The sequence below is a fragment of the Labrus bergylta genome, chromosome 8 (genome assembly GCF_963930695.1).
Source record: "Labrus bergylta chromosome 8, fLabBer1.1, whole genome shotgun sequence".
Lineage (NCBI taxonomy): Eukaryota > Metazoa > Chordata > Actinopteri > Labriformes > Labridae > Labrus > Labrus bergylta.
The window spans coordinates 15,870,150-15,889,845 of record NC_089202.1 but is presented as its reverse complement, the minus strand read 5'-3'; the positions used below and the strand labels follow the sequence as shown (position 1 = coordinate 15,889,845).

The 19,696-nt window shown below is 38.4% G+C and overlaps 3 protein-coding genes and 1 long non-coding RNA gene across 4 annotated transcripts; all 4 read right to left on the bottom strand.

Moving 5' to 3' along the window:
* Positions 1 to 2,698: 2,698 nt before the first annotated feature.
* LOC109996321 (trypsinogen-like protein 3) lies at positions 2,699 to 6,452 on the bottom strand. The gene is made up of 5 exons (XM_020650388.3): positions 6,295 to 6,452; positions 6,064 to 6,205; positions 5,314 to 5,567; positions 3,244 to 3,380; positions 2,699 to 3,028 (listed from the first exon to the last, which is right to left on the bottom strand). Exons 1-5 carry the CDS (start codon positions 6,332 to 6,334, stop codon positions 2,813 to 2,815), a joined length of 789 nt encoding a protein of 262 aa, XP_020506044.1. The 5' UTR covers positions 6,335 to 6,452; the 3' UTR covers positions 2,699 to 2,812.
* Positions 6,453 to 8,656: 2,204 nt separating this feature from the next.
* apoc2 (apolipoprotein C-II) lies at positions 8,657 to 10,003 on the bottom strand. The gene is made up of 4 exons (XM_020650350.2): positions 9,913 to 10,003; positions 9,573 to 9,635; positions 9,320 to 9,476; positions 8,657 to 9,220 (listed from the first exon to the last, which is right to left on the bottom strand). Exons 2-4 carry the CDS (start codon positions 9,619 to 9,621, stop codon positions 9,130 to 9,132), a joined length of 297 nt encoding a protein of 98 aa, XP_020506006.1. The 5' UTR covers positions 9,622 to 9,635; positions 9,913 to 10,003; the 3' UTR covers positions 8,657 to 9,129.
* Positions 10,004 to 13,594: 3,591 nt separating this feature from the next.
* Positions 13,595 to 15,213, bottom strand: apoa2 (apolipoprotein A-II). Its single transcript, XM_065958092.1, has 4 exons — positions 15,101 to 15,213; positions 14,859 to 14,903; positions 14,230 to 14,452; positions 13,595 to 14,014 (listed from the first exon to the last, which is right to left on the bottom strand). The coding sequence occupies exons 2-4, from the start codon at positions 14,899 to 14,901 to the stop codon at positions 13,849 to 13,851; spliced, it is 432 nt and encodes a 143-aa protein (XP_065814164.1). The 5' UTR covers positions 14,902 to 14,903; positions 15,101 to 15,213; the 3' UTR covers positions 13,595 to 13,848.
* Positions 15,214 to 16,731: 1,518 nt separating this feature from the next.
* LOC136179859 (uncharacterized) lies at positions 16,732 to 17,681 on the bottom strand. Its single transcript, XR_010666791.1, has 4 exons — positions 17,577 to 17,681; positions 17,279 to 17,324; positions 17,092 to 17,179; positions 16,732 to 16,782 (listed from the first exon to the last, which is right to left on the bottom strand). It is a non-coding gene; the product is annotated as an uncharacterized lncRNA (long non-coding RNA).
* Between the last annotated feature and the right edge of the window lie 2,015 nt (positions 17,682 to 19,696).

Here is a 19,696-nt window from a genome sequence, read left to right as displayed (position 1 = left end):
ACATTGCAGTTATTTTGTGGAGCAAGATTGCTTTTCTCCCAAGTTCCCCAAAACTCGTCAAGTTAGCTGTGTGGCTTTGACTTTGACCAAATACACTGGAACGCTTAATACCTTCAAAACATGCCTCATTCCAAGGAGCCAAAGTTGTTGTGCCGCTGCTCGGCACGTCTGCATGCTAACGCTAAACTAACATGGTGCTCATGGCTAACACTTTACCTGCTAAACACGTAGGCCTATGGATTGTCATTGTGAGCAGGCCAAAATGAACATTTAGCAATAAGCACCACATGTCTCTCACAGAAACACACTTGGTGTTCTCCCTTTTTGATTTGCCCCTCCTCATGATTGGTGGAGGAGCATGGTTTTGGCCCTTGGTTGGTACAGATCTTTGCACAAGTTACGATGCGGTTTGGAAGCGTTGGTAAATCTTCAAGCTCCCTAAAGCTAATGTTAGCTAGCATGCTAATGAAGTGTTGACTGAATTGATTTTTTCCCATTTCAAGTTCTCTCTGAAGAGTAAACACTTGTTGACTGTTTTCTTTGACCACTGCAAATCATCACTACAGTGATTTTTAGTCATTCTAATTTTTGTTTTCATGTGTTTCCTCTTTCAACCAAGACAGAGTTTAAGAGATCACTTGAGTTGGTCCCTTGCTCTCTCAGAGAGCAGACATGATCGTCTTCATGTTTTCTTATAGTGAGTGATAAACTATTACTTTCATATCTTGTTCTCTGTGCATGTTTGAGATTGGTAGGACGGTGATCTGTGCTCAGTTTAACCTGTTTATAAACTGGTTATTATAAAACTCCTCTAGTCTGGCTTTAGTCCTGCAAACTTTTATACCTCAGACATCTTCTTACTGCACTCACAAACTTCAGGAGCTTGACTCACTATTTGTAGAGGAAATGAAAGGTTCAATTGCAGCTATAAATTACAGGAAAGAAGCGGGCTGTGGTGTTTGCAGAAGCACATGAGATAACCCTTTTCAATTACCACAGAGTTCAGGTGGAGGTTATTAGGAAGATGCTTTAGATCTTACTAAGCTGCCAGGTACACAGCTTTATTTTTTGGAGGAAGGGAGGCTTACTACTTACTATAAAATGCATAACAAACTGCATATTAGGCTATTTGGGATTCAGTAGAGAGACCAAGTTTGTATTTTTGTTGAATTCTACTGTATTTCAGGCTCGTTGTATTGGGTATCCATCCTGGAGGATGTAAGTGAAGTATCCATTACAAAACCTCTAAATTACTGACACAGTAGCTATTACTCAAATTGGTTTCAGTCAAATGCCCTCCAAATTATAAACAATGACCATCCAAATTGAGAGAAAAAAACACATAGAAGCTTTTTAAAAATCACACCAATTAATATCACACTGTTTTCTGAAGTGACATCCAGTAACCAAAGTTGTCCCCTCAGTTCTCCTTCTGTCCCCCGTTGAGGTTGGGGATGAGGGGGTGAGGCAGGGGAGAGAAATGCTGAGAACAGATGGCGGAGTGGCCCCCATGTTCAGCTGCCTGGGTGATTATGGACACAGCTGTCAGTCACTTTGTATGTCTGTGTGTGCACATGTGTGTATTTGATTTTTTTTTTCTTCTGCAGTGTTCTAGCTTTGTGTGTCTTAATGTGTGTATCAGAGACTTTAACTCACCCATGTGTTCCCCAGTTCCTTTGTACTGAATGTGTGATGTTACATTTGATCTATGTGTTTATGGCTATAACATATATGGAAATACTGGTGTCATGGCAGAGCTCAGATCTCACATCACAGTTCAAACTAAAACTTGCAAAGAATGTCAGATTTGTGTCACCTGTCCACACACACAGGAGCAAAAATATCCCCCCTCTCTCTCCATTCTCGTTTGGACTTTATATGTGTCTCTCATCATTATTAGGCTCTACCCCCATCTAGTGGTGCTTTACAGTAATGGCAATCTTGTAGGGAAACAATACAATACAATACTTTATTGTCCCCCAGTGAGAATGATCTCACAGCTATGCACAGTTAGTATGAAGAAAACATATAACAGCAGGTAGAAGCACATAACGAAGAAGGGGCACAATGCAAACCTCATTACCAGGCCAAATTCTATCCGTCTTCATTTGTTGTCATTATTATGGATAAGGAGCTCAAATGAACAGATAGTGTTTGAATTTCACTGCAACATAACATTTTTGTTATATGCCAAAATGGCAACTACACTTCTCAAAACATTAAGGGGAGTTACAAATGTTATTTAATCCATCTGGACCAAGATATTGAGATATAGATTAAATATTAAATTTAAAATGATCAAAACTGCATATTTAGATCTCTCTGTCACAGTGAGCAGCTGACTGACGGGCAGTCCTATTGTAAAAATGTAAACACATTTAAACAGCTGACATGCATATTGTCAGTACATGAAATAAAAGTGCACCAATATTGTTAATATTGGAGTCATGTGTCTAACCTACAGGGGAATTTAAGTCACATTTCTTTAATTGAATTTAAGGTAAGTCAGCTCTGTGTAAGGGTTCAACATGTGCAACAAAACCAAAAACATTCTCTGTCTGGACAAATTCACTGTCGCTATCTCTCACACAGCAACATGTGTGAAATTATGATCCACTAATTAGCAGCAGCCATTAGCCAACTGTTCAACATTTTATTAGCGTTGTCTTAAAATAAAATAAAAATCAGCATGCATACACAAAATGTAAGAGTCTTTTAATGTTTATTGGTGATCTTAACTTAGAGTATTACTGTCATAGAAAGCATAGTTTTTTCTTGAAAGTAATGCTTCAATTTTGTTTTTACATTTTATCTATGTAGACGTGTCTATGCTGGCTGTTTGTGTCGTCCATTGGGGGCTGTCAGTTGATAGAGGGGGTGCATAGTTGTCCATCACGTCTCTGATCCAGTCATTGTACAAACACAGTTTAGTGTAGACACTGGGGTCAGCTGGGTCACTGCAGCCATGTCTAAACCACTGCACACCCTGCAGCTGGCCATCACACACCATCACACCGCTATCATCAGTCTACAAAGAAGAGAGAGAAGAGGGGAGGTTGTTTATTGGAAATGTATGCAAAATGAAAGTAGTATGGTTCAGTGTGAGCACATAAAATATGTGTAAAAAGTAGATAAAGTAGCACAAAAGGAAAGGAGACGAGAAAAATATACATCATTTTCTAACCGTGTTTGTGTGGGTGTGCGTGTGTGCATTTGTGTGTGTGTGTGTGTGTGTGTGCTCACCAGGCAGTTATCTGTGTTATTTTGACCAGCGCAGACCATCCCTGGGCTCCAGAACAGGTACTCCGGGAATGTGTTTATACACGTCTGGTCATCCACAATGGGCACAGTTATGCACTTCAGGTGTTGATCATTCTCATCTGTTTAAAATAGGGTGTGTTAGTGCTCTGTTGAAAATGTTCTCTAATCTTTTTAAGTATGCTTTTCTTTTCTCATTACGGCTACTCTGTGAACCGTTAATCAAGCTGCCAATGAATATTTGACTTGAATTACCTTCCTTTTCCTCTGCAGGACTATGGATAGGGCTACTTCTTAGTTTTATGCATCACCACTTCTTGCACTGAAGCATAAATTCTAAACCTTGAACAAGAGCTATTTTCAAGGCCTGCCTTTTTAATTGGTGTTGATCACTGGCTGTGCCTCTGACAAGCAATTAGAAACTTCTCTGATTCAAGAAAGCCATTTTTAGTCATCATTAAAACAATATGTTAATGCCTTGTTAGAGCTAAAATGACCAGAATATTAATGTTCTTTTTAAAGCGAGTGAAACCCCACCTGCGGCTCAGAATCCAACACTCTCCTGAGTCACTATGAATCCATTTTTTTCATCCTTTATTCTTCTATTTATTTTGTATAATTTAGATTAAATGTCAGACAAATGTGCTTGGTGTTCCCCAGTGTCACTCAATGCATTTCTTATTAAAGCACTATAGGCTATAGTACTGCTTTAATACAATCATTTTTTTATGGTTGTATTTTCTTACAGGTACAAGTTGTACAATGAGGAACTAAGAAACACAGTATAGCTTACCTATCTACAGTTCCTACGAAGAGGATGTTAGCCGGCAACCTTGTTAACTTGTTTGTAAGGCCATAAACATGATACCTTCATTAACATGCTAGCTTTCTCATTGCGAGCAGTTTAGCATTATGGACATTGGCATGAAGCTCACAGCACTGCTGAAACAAAGTACAGTCAGGAACAGGAGCAAAACTATTATCCCATGTTAGGCCTATATATGCAAGTCGATTAGTACGCAAACGACTTTATTCATGTATATTTTTAATATATGGGAAATTATTGTGATGTCGAACTTAATGCTTTGCTAACTTTAACTTTTCCCCTTAAATAGACTGCAGCCCTCTCTCCACTGGACTCTCTAAAGGTCACTCTACCTAATTACTTTTACAGTCTAATTATAAAAGCCTCCAGGGGGATATATCACACATCAATCTTGATGGTAAAGATTAGGTTTCTGTTCACGTTTTGAAAGTTTATACAAAAAGTACATTTCATTGGTGATGCTAAAGGTATTTAAAAAATATAAAATTCTAAAATGTACCATCAGAATAGATTCCCTTTAAAACCGAGCTGCCTACCAGTTCACTGTCAATACTTTCATTTACTTTCTATTACAGAAAACAATCTTTCTTTTAAAAATGTGCATCCTCTTAACATGGAGGGGATTCTCAGTGATTCTCCCAACAGCAATGACAACCAAACAACCTTGTGAAAGTTAAAAAGTCCGCAATGCATACAGGACACCAGTAGCCTAGTGGTTAGTGGGCAGTGGGCTCCCCATGTATGGGGCCTATAGTCCTCTGGGTTCGAATACAACCTGTGGCTCCTTTCCAGCATGTCATTCCCCACTCTCTCTCTCTCTCCCCAATTTCTGACTCTATCCACTGTCCTGTCTCTAAAATAATGGTCTAAGAAGCCCCAAAAGAAACCTTTAAAAACAGTCTGCATGGTATCTACAGCTGTTTGCTAATTTTTTTAATAACATGAATGCACCGGTTATGAAAACATTTTTTTTAAAGCTTTTACAAATGCATTCAACATGTCTGTCAGGCTTAAAAGATACACACAATGTATGTTGGTGAGGCTACACGCAGAACAGCTTGTAAAAGGTTCAGACATTAACAGCAAGCTGGAGAGGAAATATTTTTGGATTGGGAATACCTGTAGACTGGATTAGTGAATACTAGTTTTGCTGCAGTTATTCTAAATGGTAACGTGGTGACAGGTTAATGAGCTCTTAAAGCCACAGTAGCACCTTTAAAGCCACTTACATTGATTCCAGGCAGTGGATCCCCAGCCGCTGACATGGCAGGTCTCTCCAGGCTGCGGGCACCGACTGGGCAGAGGGATGGGCCGGACGTGCTGGTTGAAGCGAGCTGGTTCAGCCAGTCGGACCATGGCCAGACTGTGGAGGGGTGAGCGGTAGGGGCCGTGTATGATGACGTCGGCGACCTGAATGTGCTGCTCGGTGCCCTCGTCCACAGCCACATCGTGTTCCCCCAGAGATGCGGTGCTGCTGTAGGGTCTGTACGGACAGGGAGGTGGGGACTGTGATTTATTGCTCAGATTTAAACTCCTCAGGCAGGCACAGGCCCATGGTCGAGGGTCATTATAAAAAAGGAACAAAAGGTTATTGAATATGATTTGATTTTTTTTTTTTTTCAAAGTAGTTCATAACAACAGAAAAAACGACAACTAAACAAAAGTTTGAACTTAATTTTTAAAATATCGTACAGGTTTTTGGAACGGTTATTTTTCTGAAGCTTTTGTGGGAAAGGTAATAATAAAAGGCTGGATTATATTGATACATGGTCGAATTGTTAAAAGCACCAAAGTTTTAAAGAGCCCAAATGTGTGTTTCCTGCTGGAAAGTATAACAAATGCTTTTTAGTAAAAAATAATCCTGTTATTTACCAAAACTGCATCATTTTACATCAATAAGACAAAAAAAAAAAAAACCCACAAAAATAGGCCTTTTAATTCAACACCAGTGTAAGCTTTTGTGTGGCATTAGTACTTACAAGGGTGCACAGCTAAATGAGGTCACTATCCACCATTCATTAATAAGAGCTCCACTGCAGGACGACCGTTCCCCATGTAGATAGACCTGCCAGGGTCTGGAGTCAGGCTGACACACCTTGTTGTCCGGCAGGGGAGATGCTCCTGTGACACAACAACCAGACAACAGATAAATGAAGTATCTTTTCTAATATTTCATCTTTTACTTTAAATATAACAAACTTTCTATTTACCTGCAAGCCCCAGAGTAACTGTCAAAAGGAGAAGATTCATGCTGTCTCTCTCTCTCTATTGTTCCAGTTGTGATCCAGTGGCTGTTTTGATAAGTTTGTTTTTTATACCTGGAAGCTATTGAGGACAGTGGGCGGGAGAGATGGCTTTATTTCCTCCAAGCATAATTTCCAGTTTAGCCATAAACTTTGTGATAACCTTATCAGAGAAATGTTCGATATCTCCTTTTAACAATACGTCCGGTTAGAGTGACAGGAAACTTTTGTTCTTTTTCTGGAGAACAAGGAAATACTTTTTTATGGGTTGGAAAGGAAAACGTCAGGTGTGGAAGATTTTAGTATTTTAGTGAAGGTTATTTTATTTTGAAGGTTATTGACCAGGTCAGAGGGTGATATAACAAGAGGAGACATTATCACACATGAATTAATAACACAAATCAGGATTACTAGTCTAAGGAAAGGTAGAATATCTACTTGAGAGAAACAGAAGGATGGAGATGGATTACTTTCTCAGCAGCACTTTACTGTCATCCACATTGTTCTGCTACACAACAACCCCAACACTTCCTTGTTACTCATCACATGTCCTGTCGTTAGCCAATCAGAGTTTAGGATGATTAAACTCAAGGCAAACATTATGACAAACACAGAGGTAGATTCAATATCTTTTAGTCACAGTTACTAGGTGCTACTGCAAATATTAAAGCGTGTAAATATATCAATATTAACCTCGTAGACTCAAATATGTAAATACTTCACTGTATAAATGTTACTTATTTTTTAACTTAAACTTAAATGCACGAATTAACTCAAATATATTAATTCACTTCTCTTTAAATCTTACACATGTATCCTGTGTAATGCCAAATAGGCTGAAGTCAAGACCATAATGTGCTGATAAATACTGTCAAGTCGTCTGCATTTTCTTTAAAATGACAAGCAAATAATTCAAAGAAGAGAAGACGTGAGTGAGTATTAGCTCTTGTATTAGAATATGTGATGTATGCTGGACATCTTTAATCCAACTACATTTCATTTTTTGTATTTAACAATGTGATATTAATTAAATCAGTTTCCAATATGAACAGGCTTTGTGAGCATTCGTATCCATGTCCAAACACGAGAAGCACCTTTAAGCTCATGTGAGCCGTTTATAGCTGGTTGTGAAACAGACTAGAATTGATGTTGATGTCTCTTTACAAATGCAAACAAGACCAACAGATAAAGATAGATAATTTTCCAAATAGCTGCTGCTGCAGTAGTGTCAGATAAAGGGATTAACATCACGCTGAAGAAACAACCCTTTTTTTTTTATATGGAAAAGGTTCTCAATGAGTGATGTGTTTTAATGGTACATAACAAATCAAGAAGACTTGAGAAGTACCTCTAGGGGGACCCATAACCTAAAACCAAAACCAAAATTCATCCCAGGAGCATTAAAGAACCAGCACTTTCTCTCACATGAAATAACATTATTCTACAATTCACTTAGCAGACGCTTTTAACCAAAGCGACGTACATCACAGAGTAAGTACAACACTAATCCATTCATACACCTCCACCAAAGCAGAGGGAGCAATGCGGGGTTAAGTGTCTCGCCCAAGGACACATCGGACATGTTGCTCAGCTGGGGATCTCTTTCTCTCACATGAAATAACATTATAATGTCCAAATCTGATTTGGGGGGCGCACACGGGCGCACAAGGGGCAAACACAGACACTCAACCCCAAGTAGCTCGGCAGCATGTGAATGTCTGTGAATGGGATTAGTTACTTCTGATGGTCACTTTACGTAGAAACCCCTGTCATCAGTGTGTGAATGGGTGTGAATGGGTAGGTGGGACATGCGGTGTAAAAGCAGTCCATTTACCATGTATCAAATAACAACAGGCTGAAGTCATGTAAAATGCATTTTGTTCTAAATAAATGATTCCCCTATTCAACTTACCATTTTGTATCAGCAGCTGAGGTAATGTTTTTTTAGAAGTACTGGAGCATTGAAAATACTTAAACATCTCATTCGTCTTGTGTTTGTCTGGTAGATTTTCCATCTTTTAACATCTCAATATAATTTTACTTGAAAGAAAATGACTCTCTTGTTTGTGACATCAGAGAAAAAACAACATGTTGATTTATGCATTAATTAAAAATCACAACATTCTTGCATCAATGGTTGTCAGAAATAAACAAAGCAAACCTCATAGTTTATGTATTCATCTCAGCTTACATTTTACATTTAGTTTCTTTTCATCTATTATCAGGCCCATCAGAAGCGTTGGTTCTTGAGCTGCGTCTGCAGAGAGGCCAAATAAATGTGATTTATTTGATGAAAAAAAAAGATCTTTTGTCAACCACAGACACGGGGTTTTTTATTGTATAAAAATTTATTTCAAGATAAGTCACAAATATCCAAATTTTCCAGACTTGAGATGACCATTAGAGGAAACACAACCATCAGACGGTGGCTGTGAATCATTCAATAATGTTGCATTGTTTTTAGTTTTTGATTCTGCCTATGCAGAAGTTTATTGAACCATGATAAGAAGCTGTGTGTTCATTCGCTTGTTATTCTGTATTTTAGTTTCCTCTTTCCGTCTTGTTTGTTAAAGAATGACAGTCCCAGCTGGGGTGGGGTTGTGGTTGGGATTGGGGGAGGGGGGCGTATCTTCATTTACCGCTTAAGAAAGAGCCTCAAAGAGCAGCTGCTGTTTGATGATTTGAGGTCCGGGTGTGTTGAGATACGACCAGAATGTTAAACGACAATGTTGACCTTGTCGTGAGAAGCTTGAAAGTGGCTGTCAGAAAAGGTAGCTGAGGTGATTGGAAGTTAGTTCTTGTTTACTGCTGGGGGTAAAAGAAGTAGTAAATCTGGTCATGGAGGACGCCAGTGTATGTTTTCACAACTGTGGTGGTGTCCGTGTAGAGATTCCTGTTGGGGCAAAAACACAGAAAGAAAAGAATCTGAATATAAACCGAATTTTCTTAACAGACCATCAGTGATATATCTTCATGTAAAGCCTCTTCATACTTTGCCTTCTCCTCCAGCTTCAGGCCCCTGATGCTCTCCAGGTATCCTTTGGCGGTGTTGATGGTGTTGTCATAGTACGACTTGACTGTGTCTGTGATCTTGGTGATGGTGCCCTCCTCTTCCTCAGACTGCCTCCGCACACGGAAGCTTTCGGTGCCTGCACAGAACAGTTTAAAGGGGGTCGGAGGGTCAGTACCACACTTTGTACACTTGTCTAATTTTGTAACTCCATGGTGTTAATAAATGCACTTACTGAGAGCTAAGATTGCAACCAGCACGGTGATAACCAGCAGCTTATTCATGGTGTCACTCGTACCTGTAAAGAATAACGTTTACCTCACTTTTTCCACTAGAGGGAGACATTGTCAAACATTTTCACACTCCATTTCTTTTTTTTTACAGTATCATCTCAAAGGAGGGCTTGATTAACTCTGTGATTACAAAACCTATGTTTTTCTAATTTACAGTAGGTCTAAGTAACTTAGCTAATGTCACAAAATATACATTTTCTTTCATTTCGTTATCACATAAGACAAAACATTCCTGAATTTCTAAGTCGGTTAGATAGTTGAAGTAAAAATCTCAGTACTCACTGTATTCCTCTCCTCAAATGAAGAAACAGAGTAAAAGGCTCCGCTGGCCCGGCCTGTTTATATAGGAGAGTAGATGTGTTGACTTGTCGATCTCGGAGCCAAAGTGCACTCTGCGGGAGATAAACCTGCGCTGTTGCCTGGTGTTTGTCTGCGTGAGTTTGTGTGTGTCATTGTTTCTTGATAAACAGACACTGGGGCTATCAGTATAAACACAATGAAGCACACAAGGTTTCAAGAAAGACTTTAAATGTCATCAAAAGCCACATAGCATTGGCGTCTGATTTGATTTTGTTAACAGAGCGGAGCTGTTACTCTGTGTGTGTGACCCTTTGTTACATCAGAACCAATCATTCTCCGTTGATTAGGTTAGTAGTTCATTAATGCAGCACGCTCATAAACCTCTGTTGAGACACTTGTGTTACTTGCATAATGGTTGTGATGTATTCATGTCACACCACAGCAGTCCTAAGTCCTGTTAAGACAGTTCAGAAGTCTGAACACGTCATCAGGCTAATTCAGGTTATGAAATATAACACACAAATATTGAACAGACACCTTTCAGCTCCGTTCCAAAACACGGCCTTGGATTGTTTTTCTCTTTTTCTAGAGAACAGTAATGTCTTCCTGCTTTGATTGTTGAAGAAAGTTTTTTTCTCTATGAATCTGAAACATAGAATTAAAAAAAAAAAAAAAAAAAGCAGATGCATGGAGTTTGAAAAAGGATGTGTCCCTGGTGCTCTTATGGTTGGGGATCCGGGTTTAAAGTTGTTGCAAAGATCTGAAGCACTCACAAGGGTAATTCATGAAAAGCATTGTTTTATTCAGGCCTTCAGACTTATAAAAAACATGCCTACCCTTCCTCAGGGCAAGTACAAGTAAAACAACTGTTTCTGGAAAACAAAGGTGCTGTAATAGTAAATGGACTTGGACGTTTTTAGTCTTCTGAATACTCAAGGCCCTTTTACACTTCATGTCACATTCACATTTCTTTGTGACCAAAAAAGTCCTCATTCTATTTCTTATAAATCGCAACCTTTTTTTCCTGTTCTGAATTGTTTTAATCAAAAATAGCTGCAGTGAAGTTTTAAATCTGGTGTGTTACAAGTTCTTCTTTTTCTGTAATGTTCTGAAATGGCTAACATCTGAGCCCCTCATGTGATCCGGCCTCACATGTCATGTTGCCTGTGACCTCCGAGAGTGGGTCAGATGAGGACAGAGTTCAAAATGCAAGCGTGCTAATGTGTCTGACCCGATGTAGCAATGATTTAGTACTGAGAGGATTGACTTGACCACATACGACATTTGGCTGCACAAATGCGCTATAATTCATACAGAAACACTCACACTATAGCCTGTCTGTGCCGATCTTTGTTGTGGTTGTGTGACAAATTCAGCGCTTTCAATTACATAGCAGGATTGCATGTTTATTTGATGCCCATGCCCCATATGGCCCCAATTCAACTGACCTCAGCCAAAGCCAACATTTATTTACAACAAATTCAGTTAGTCATAATTCATTGAGATCATGGTAACAACACTGAGAAGTTGTACACTACCATAACTGCAATTATTAGCAACATAAAGCTAACTTAAAGCAGTAAAATGCTTTTGTACATTGATCAGAGAGACACAGTAATTTAGCATGAAGTCTTTTGAACATTTATGTAAGTCCTTCATTTAAAACTCTTCACATGTATTGTCAGAATCTTCTTTTGTCATCGCTATCAAAACAATGAAAGGCATTTAGCAGATCTTTGCAAGTTTCACCCCCGATGAAAACACAGGGGAAAAAAACACAACATCAAATCACAGAAGTTAAAGGCACTGCAGTATGAAAAACTCAACAAAAAAATTTGGCCAAGTGGATTTAAACAATTGTTACAACAATACACGCTAAACAGAAATAATTAATTAATGATGAAAATACTGTGCTGGTGCTTTGATTGCTGTTTTTGACCATAACTATAGATGTCTCATTGTTATTGAGAAAAGTATATATTTTTCTTGCGCCTTATCATTCTTATATCAATCAATCGTTATTTGTATAGCGCCAATTCATAAGTGTTATCTTTAGACGCTTTACTCAAGAGCATATGGGATAATATGCAAGAATTTCTCCTCTGTATTCCTTGCGTTCCTCTTGTCCACACTTCCTTGCTGCTGAGGTGGAGGTCGGAGCAGGCCGTGCATGAATGAGGACAACTGTGGTTGTGGGGACGGCAGAGTCCGACGGTGGTGGCTCGCTGGGTTGGTAGTAGTGTCAGATCACCTCGCTGAGGGTTGGGGGAGCTCTTATATGATATTGCACACATACCTACATCTGTATAAGTATTTATAAATATATTTATACATTATATTTATACTACTTTAACTTATCCTATACTACACATAAATAACACAATTAGCTTAAAGATCCTTTACATCTGCTGTCCCATGGCCGGTCACAATTAAAACATCACAAAGATAAAAAAAAGTCACAGAAAAACTTGACTGTGGCACATATGAAAAGGGATCATAGCTTGCATGAAGGTCTTTGCAGCATTCATTAGAAGAAAGTCTCTGATATGTCTGAAATTTGCCAAGTTGTACTTGATGAGTTTTATCCACTTTTTATTAAGACTTGAATCAAGCATTATGCCATGACATTCAACTCACTTCCATTTTCAATCTTCTCAGCCTTAATGAAGAGTCTTCTTTAATAGGATGTTTTGTTTGAAGAAGAACATGCCTTTTGTTTTGTTTATGTTATGAGATTACTGATCATAAACTTCCTAACTGCTAGCCCAGCTGTTTTTGCATGTGAAGATAAAACAGTGTTGTAGGCATAGTTTGCAGATCTATCGCAGGACGCACTTGTGGAACGTCATTAATGTAAAAACTAAATAATAGAAGGCCCACTATTGAACCTTGATGCACTCCCATTGTACACTTGAGGTTGCTTGACAATGTTCTGTTAACTTAAACATATCCATGCTAGCCGTCTAGATTACATTTTTTATTTTAATTCAGCAAGTTTGTTATAAGAACATTGTGATTTATCGCTTTGTGCATTCTAAAAAATACAGCAAATACCCTTGTCAAGCTGAGATTTAATCTGCATTATTCGAGTTTATGTAGCTGTATCCATAGATATCACAAATTGATCATGTCATTGTTGCATTTGTGACTCCACATGCAAGCTAAAGTGAAAATGATTTCTGTTACTATTTCGTTTTTTGTATGTTTTTACTTTTCTCTGGTTCTGTTATTGTAATGTCAAATGTCATAAGGTGCTATTTCAAACTCATTTCCTCTCAGGGATTATTATTGTGTGTGCGTTTGTGCGTCCATGCGTGTGTGTGTTGGGGGGGGGGGGGGGGGGGTGTGAACTTGAGACAAGCATTTGTTGTATATCAGTTTAAATTAATTCAATCAAAGTTTCAGCTGATTTAAAAAAAAAAAAAACTGGTCAGAATCTTAATGAATGACTGAAATATCTTCATGTATGTTACATGATATGAAGAAATAAGTTTTCTATTGTTTTCAGTTTCATTAATAACTTCACACCTTTACTTAATGACCAATGAGTGGATTCTAGGGCTCTGCTCATGAATTGATATACCAACTTCTTACATAATATTACTCTTTTTCAGAATAGAGGTAAAAAATGGTCAAAATTCTTAATGAACAAAAACATCTCGAGTAATGTTCAGTTAGTTTTAATGAACAAACTCACACATAAACACACAGTCTCACTTTGGTTAGTGAATCAAACACAAAATACTACACATGCGCGATTTGCAAACGTGGTGTTTAACTTTGCATGATTCATCAAGGATGGTAATTTGAAAAGAGGCAAGTTTGTTCTGTGCATTAATCTTCTTTTCTCTGCCTAAACTTGTTCACTTTCTATGAGCTATTGTCTAATGCAGGCTGCTGACAGGCGGTGGGTCTTCTTTACTGTTCAGGAACTGGCGCGACTGTGTCCAGGAAAGGCTTGAGGTGGGAGTTGATGAAATTGTCCAGTGATTCACCGTGGTTGGGACGCAAATATTTCTCGTAAAGACCCAGAACGCCTGAACGGGCCTTATCCACCAGGGGGCTTGCCTCTTGGGTCAGGCCGCTGCAAGATCCAAAAAAGAGAGACTATTTAAAAACAGTACAAGGACGTATAACTTGCCTCTACACCAGGAGATGCCTTGCGTTTTTCTGTTTAAGGTATAATGAAACATAAGTATATATATATAATATATATATATATATATATAAGTAATGCTTAAAAAATGTAGTTGATTTGGACAAATGTCTTAAAAAATTAGTAACAGGTTATTCACTCACACTAGGAACTTGTACAGAGCTTGGGCCTCAGGATTCCCCTGCAGGTCATTGAGGAAAGCTTTAATAGGTGTTTCCTGATCGTCTTGTCCAGCGCTCTCCACAATGGGAGCAGCAACCTTGCTGTAGAGGGCCATTACTCTACTCAAGAAGACAGTCCTCATCGTATTGTACTTATCAACAAGCTCCTGCGATGGTTCAGGAATATCGCAGACGCTCACAGAAACTGGAATGAAATCAGAATTGAAGGATTATTGTGTCGGAGGCATTGCCTATTTGGCAGAAAAAAACATCCTTGTTAATTCAATGCATTGGAGGAATAGAAAAGAAACCATCTCTTGGTAATTTCATCCAAAATCATCTTTTTTAATGCTGTGTGCTCCATCAGCCCAGCTTAATTGTGGAGTGTAGGAACCAGCTGAGGGCCACTGGTATTTTCATTATAATACACATTTGAATGTTATAAAAGCAACATGCTCGTTTTTGCTCTTGTTCAACAAAAATTCATCCTAAATCTGAAAAAATGAAAAGCATTTATATTCAGAATCAGCTGATTTAAACGGTTACTTTTCTTTTCTACAAAATAGTTTAGAATTTGTTCAAAACTCAGATTGCATAGATAGATGCCTTACCCTGCAGAGCCAGGATCAGTGCCACAACGTATTTGACATTCATTTCTGAAAAACACAGGAAAAAATGATTTTTTTAAACATTATAATGAAGTCTCTGCTTACCAAATATGACATTTTAGTTTTAGGAGGTTATAAACAAGTTGCTCAAACTGCAGAAATCCAATGCTAGAATCAAATATTTTAGTGTTTAACTCAGTTTAAATGAAGCCTTTTCGGAAGAGAATCTGCTGAAGGATGATTACCTGCTGCTGAGTTAGATGTACAGATCCAAGAAGTGACAGTCTTCTCCGAAGGCGAGTTGTCTGTAACTGGGAGCTCACATCTGGACGGGATGATATAGGGGGGGACAGCAAACAAACGTCATCTGATAAGCATACACACACCTACACACACACCTACACACACACTCGTGCATGCACATGCACATGCACATGCACACCACACACACACCCACACACCCACACATTCACCCTAAACAAAGTCCAGTGTACATGACATATACTTGGAATACTGTATGTGGAATTATGAGTAGGGCGTTAGGCAATACAATGCTGCTCTAATGTAACTTTATCTGTTCCATACGGTGATGCACTCGGAGCCCTCCTGATACTGTACAAAATGTGTGTCAGAGTGCATGCATGTCATAACCAGCACATTTCATCTGACAGGTAACTTAAAAAAGCCGCTCATGTGTCTCACTTTTTTGGATGATGTTAAATAGATCAACTAAAGCTTATCAGCCTTTCTATGGCAGCCAGTCAAGATCAATTTATAATGACAGTTCAATGGTCAGCATGTCTATCAACCAGTCTGGACACATTGTTCTGATGGCACAGCAATGCATGCTGGGATTTCTGCATTCACCTTTCACCCTGAACCCCTGCTAAAAATTGCATGCATGGTGAAACATCATTGCTGCTGCCAGGACAATTAAGAAACATCTTATTTAATTCTTAAGTGAGTGAAAAAAAAGGATCTACTTATTAAATGATTAACTTCTCTTAATCATTCCCTACTGCTCTAATGTCTTGATTTAATTTTTATTTAAAATATTTAAAAATTAAATCAAAAACCGTAACAGCAGCAGACAAAAAAACGATGAAGTCATATACAAGAAAAGGCGGGATGTGATTGTATGTATGTATTCAATACGAGAACTGGAAGTTTCGTTTGAAATGTTTTACATGGGAAATTTCACAAACACCACATTGATCAGAATTAAAAGCAGATTTGCTGCTAAATCATCAATATAAATCAGACCGTGTGCACCGATGGTCCCAGAGACAAATGTCCCTGAGGACACAATAGATCTAATTAAATGGTTTTGTGTTGTTCCGTGTAGTATTGTATCATTTCCAATCATATCTATCGTATCGTATTGTAGAAATGATAAGATATAGATGACGTGTTTAATGTTGCTGAATTTGCCTTTCGATCTCTGAATTGTAGTAACTGCTTTTCTAGAAATACACTTTGATGGATTAAACCTCTTTCTCTGCCTTTTTTCGGAGTGCAAATCAGACCCCTGCAGTAAAACCTAGCTGCTTGATGTGAACCTGGAGTTTTATTTCTTACAGTAGACTCTTTCTTTATCTCAAACAACCAGTTAGGCCAGGTGAAAGCCAGGTAAAGACATAATCAGTCCGATAAGAGTGGCAAGAACCATGGACACGCCATGAGTTAGGAACTTTTATTTTGATTATCATCTTTTCCTCAGTTTACAGGCGATTGATCGGCTGGTGTTGTTGCCTTCAGTGGATTGTAGTTATCCATGGTCGTCTGGATTTTTTCCAACACAGAGCTCTTCACGCTGAAGGCCCATCCAACGTATCTGTCAGTGACTGGTTGGATGTGGTCTTCATAGTAAGCACCAGCAAAGCCCAGTGCTTGTTCCCCAAAACCCTGGACTTTAGCTTTGGCTGCCCTATGACAGATAAAAGTACACAAAAGAAGAACAAAGTGCAAACAACATACAAACACATTGAATAATATTGCAATTCTGATAACTGAAGAAGCAGAGTGGGTTTTTTCCGGCACAACTTCACCAACTACCAAGGTACCAAGTACCAATCAACTTTATTAACAAATCAGACTGATGCATTTTGGATTATGTGGCCATCATCATAGGTCATCCCTCATCAGCTTCTGATAACTGAAAATACTTTAAAAACTTGTTAACTTGCTTGCATGAATTGCCACAAAAAGATGACAGTCAGAGTACTTGTTTAAATACCTTGCTTTCTCTGCCAGCCTCTGCAGGATTCCTGGGGGGTCAGGTTGTGCAGGGACAGCTGTAGTCTGGGCAGAAAGGGGGCCACATGCTGCAGAAGAGCATGCTTGTCAGTAGAGCAGAAACAGAGCAGAGATCAAACTGCTTTGAAATCAAGAAAGATCTAGAATAATCCTCTTGCAAGTCGTACCTTTCATTAGCATGACGATAGTGAAAAAAAGCTCTTTCATATGCATCTGCCAACACAACGAGAGAAACACAATCTTAAAGGGGTCATTTGTCTTAGATTATTATTTCAAAACAGAATTGTCCGTCAATCTAAGCAGTTCATGATAGATGTCTAACCATAACCAGTAAGCGTTCAATATATTACAGGATTTTCTCAACCATGTCCCTATTCAAGAATATAGTCATCACAAGTAACCAAAAAAACACTTCATGAATTAAATGAGAACAAGCAAAGCAATAGCAACAGTTTATTGTTTTACCTTTTCCTCTGGTCAACAGAACCTGAATGAATCACGTCTTATCGGGCTACTTTATTTGTATAAGCCAACAGGTTGTACATTGCTCCAGATCGTATGACTTTTCATTGAGTTGTTTTTCTTTCGCCTTCATTACCTCATTTATTGACAAAATTCTGGACAGCAATTAAGCAGCAGGTGTTTGACTAGGAACATAAAAACACAAGGTGTAGATTTACTTTAAGTCTTCTTGTCTCTGGTATAGTTTTGAATTTCTAAAAATGAATGGGGGGGGGGGGGGGGATCAGGCAAATGGACTATCAAGAAGCTAGTGCAGGTGATTTATGTTTTCTTTCAACATTTTTAAAAGACAGAGAACTTAAAGGCAAAATCTGTCAGCCATGGGTAAAGTATTCATGCTTTGATGTTAAATTTAATCTTAATTGGGGCATAGGAGTCATCCATCCCAGCTTTTTTTTGGTTAGCTGTATTTCAATTTCAGCATCCAAGCTTAAGACCTTGATTTTAGATCCTGAATCACTTTGATATCTTTTCAAAATCAACATTAGCTGAGTTCATTCACTGTCCAAGCGCCCTTTGGATCAGAAACTTCAGCCCACTTGGCGGCTGCTGATGTGTGTTCAGGCCAGTCAAAGTCTGTGTCCAGGCAGCAGAGATATGGCTGTTAGTGAAGACTGGAGGCGGCTGAAAAATAGATAAACACTTTCAGCCCAGCAAAGCATTTCTGCGTTCAGAGTCCAGCACAAAATCAATGTAATCCTCTCTGTAGCCTGGCTCTGTGCTTGCTCCATGTTCTGAACTAATTCAGGGGTTTCAGTTCATAACTATGTTCCACGTACATGATCCCACAGCTGTCCAAATAGAGAGGATCAAGGGTTTTATTTGTGTTTTTTAGATCGTGTGTTTCGTTTTAAACATCTGTAAATTGCTGTAGAGTCTGAGATGTGTGGGTTGATGGGGGGGCTGCCGGGGTTCTGAATTGTCCTTGGACTCCCATTGGGCATCAAAATAAATAGTTCTTTTAAAATCTATAGGCCTGCATTAACAATGCAAGTCTGAAACAACACTCATTTTAAACCTTTTTAAATTAGAGAAGTGATTGTGGTTTGTTATAAGTGTTTACATTATACTGTGATAACAATTATTTATGACCTTTTTATCATGATTTTAATACAGCCACTTGTATGTGTGTATTTTTGTTTTTTGTGCTACACAACTGAAGTTCCTAACAGATAAATAAAGTTATTTGAATTGAATGAATCTGTGCATATACATTGTCTCAATCTATACAAATGATAGTGCCTCTTCTTGTTTTGCATTAATAGCTTAGAGATGTTTCAAAGAAGACCGATCTGAAAAGCCTCACTTTGGAGTCATGACAATACTTTGAGTGAAGCCGAATCAGAAAGAAGATTTTCCCCCAAATACAGAAAGTCAAGCACAAAAAGTTTGTTTCAACATATGAATGAAAGCTCGGAAGGATGTGCTTAATGACAGCCTATTGTTCTCTTAAATGAAGAAAGTGAAAGTGACTTCTAGTTAAATTTGAATGATCTCAATGTATGCAGTGTGTGACCTCTGCACTCCAGCTGCTGACCTCTGTCCCCCTGTTCTCTTCACAGGAACACATTTAAGTGAACTGGGCTGTGGATTATTTACCCAGCATAAACAGTAACTTCAACCTATATTTTGTAAAATGCCAGAAGAGCAGTCGTGTTGGCACTTGCCCTTTGGTATAGACTCTGAACACATGTGGATTATTATCTGTCAGATTCTGCTGTGATTTGTCTAAATACTAATCAGCTTCAGCAGACATTTATATTTTCACTGTATTTTTACTTCACTATAAACTAAAAAAATCACTAGTACATTCATCATCTTGTGTTTTTAAGAACTCTGATTTCTTTCTTTATTTTTTAGGAAATGATGGAGTACGTTTTTTTTTTGGTTGCAATAAAAAATCAGCATCAATGTATAAAAATCTTCATTTCCACGCTGACTCACAGCATTTGTTGCTTTTCTCATTTTGATTCTCTTTAAAGGGAGATTGTGCCTAATTAAAAACAAATATGATATACTTTTGTTGCCATGAACTGTCAATGAACATGAGTTTAATTGATAAT

Coding starts and splice junctions, on each gene's coding strand:
- LOC109996321 (XM_020650388.3), bottom strand. CDS start 6,334: ATGAATCTTCTCCTTTTGACAGTTACTCTGGGGCTTGCAG. Junction 5,568..6,063: donor TCATTTAGCTGTGCACCCTT/GTAAGTACTAAT, acceptor CTGTCCGTACAG/ACCCTACAGCAGCACCGCAT. Junction 3,381..5,313: donor ATCCACTGCCTGGAATCAAT/GTAAGTGGCTTT, acceptor TATTTTAAACAG/ATGAGAATGATCAACACCTG.
- apoa2 (XM_065958092.1), bottom strand. CDS start 14,901: ATGAATGTCAAATACGTTGTGGCACTGATCCTGGCTCTGCAGG. Junction 14,453..14,858: donor ACTGATCCTGGCTCTGCAGG/GTAAGGCATCTA, acceptor ATTTCATTCCAG/TTTCTGTGAGCGTCTGCGAT. Junction 14,015..14,229: donor GCTCTGTACAAGTTCCTAGT/GTGAGTGAATAA, acceptor TGGATCTTGCAG/CGGCCTGACCCAAGAGGCAA.
- apoc2 (XM_020650350.2), bottom strand. CDS start 9,621: ATGAATAAGCTGCTGGTTATCACCGTGCTGGTTGCAATCTTAGCTCTC. Junction 9,477..9,572: donor GGTTGCAATCTTAGCTCTCA/GTAAGTGCATTT, acceptor TGTTCTGTGCAG/GCACCGAAAGCTTCCGTGTG. Junction 9,221..9,319: donor AAGCTGGAGGAGAAGGCAAA/GTATGAAGAGGC, acceptor TTGCCCCAACAG/GAATCTCTACACGGACACCA.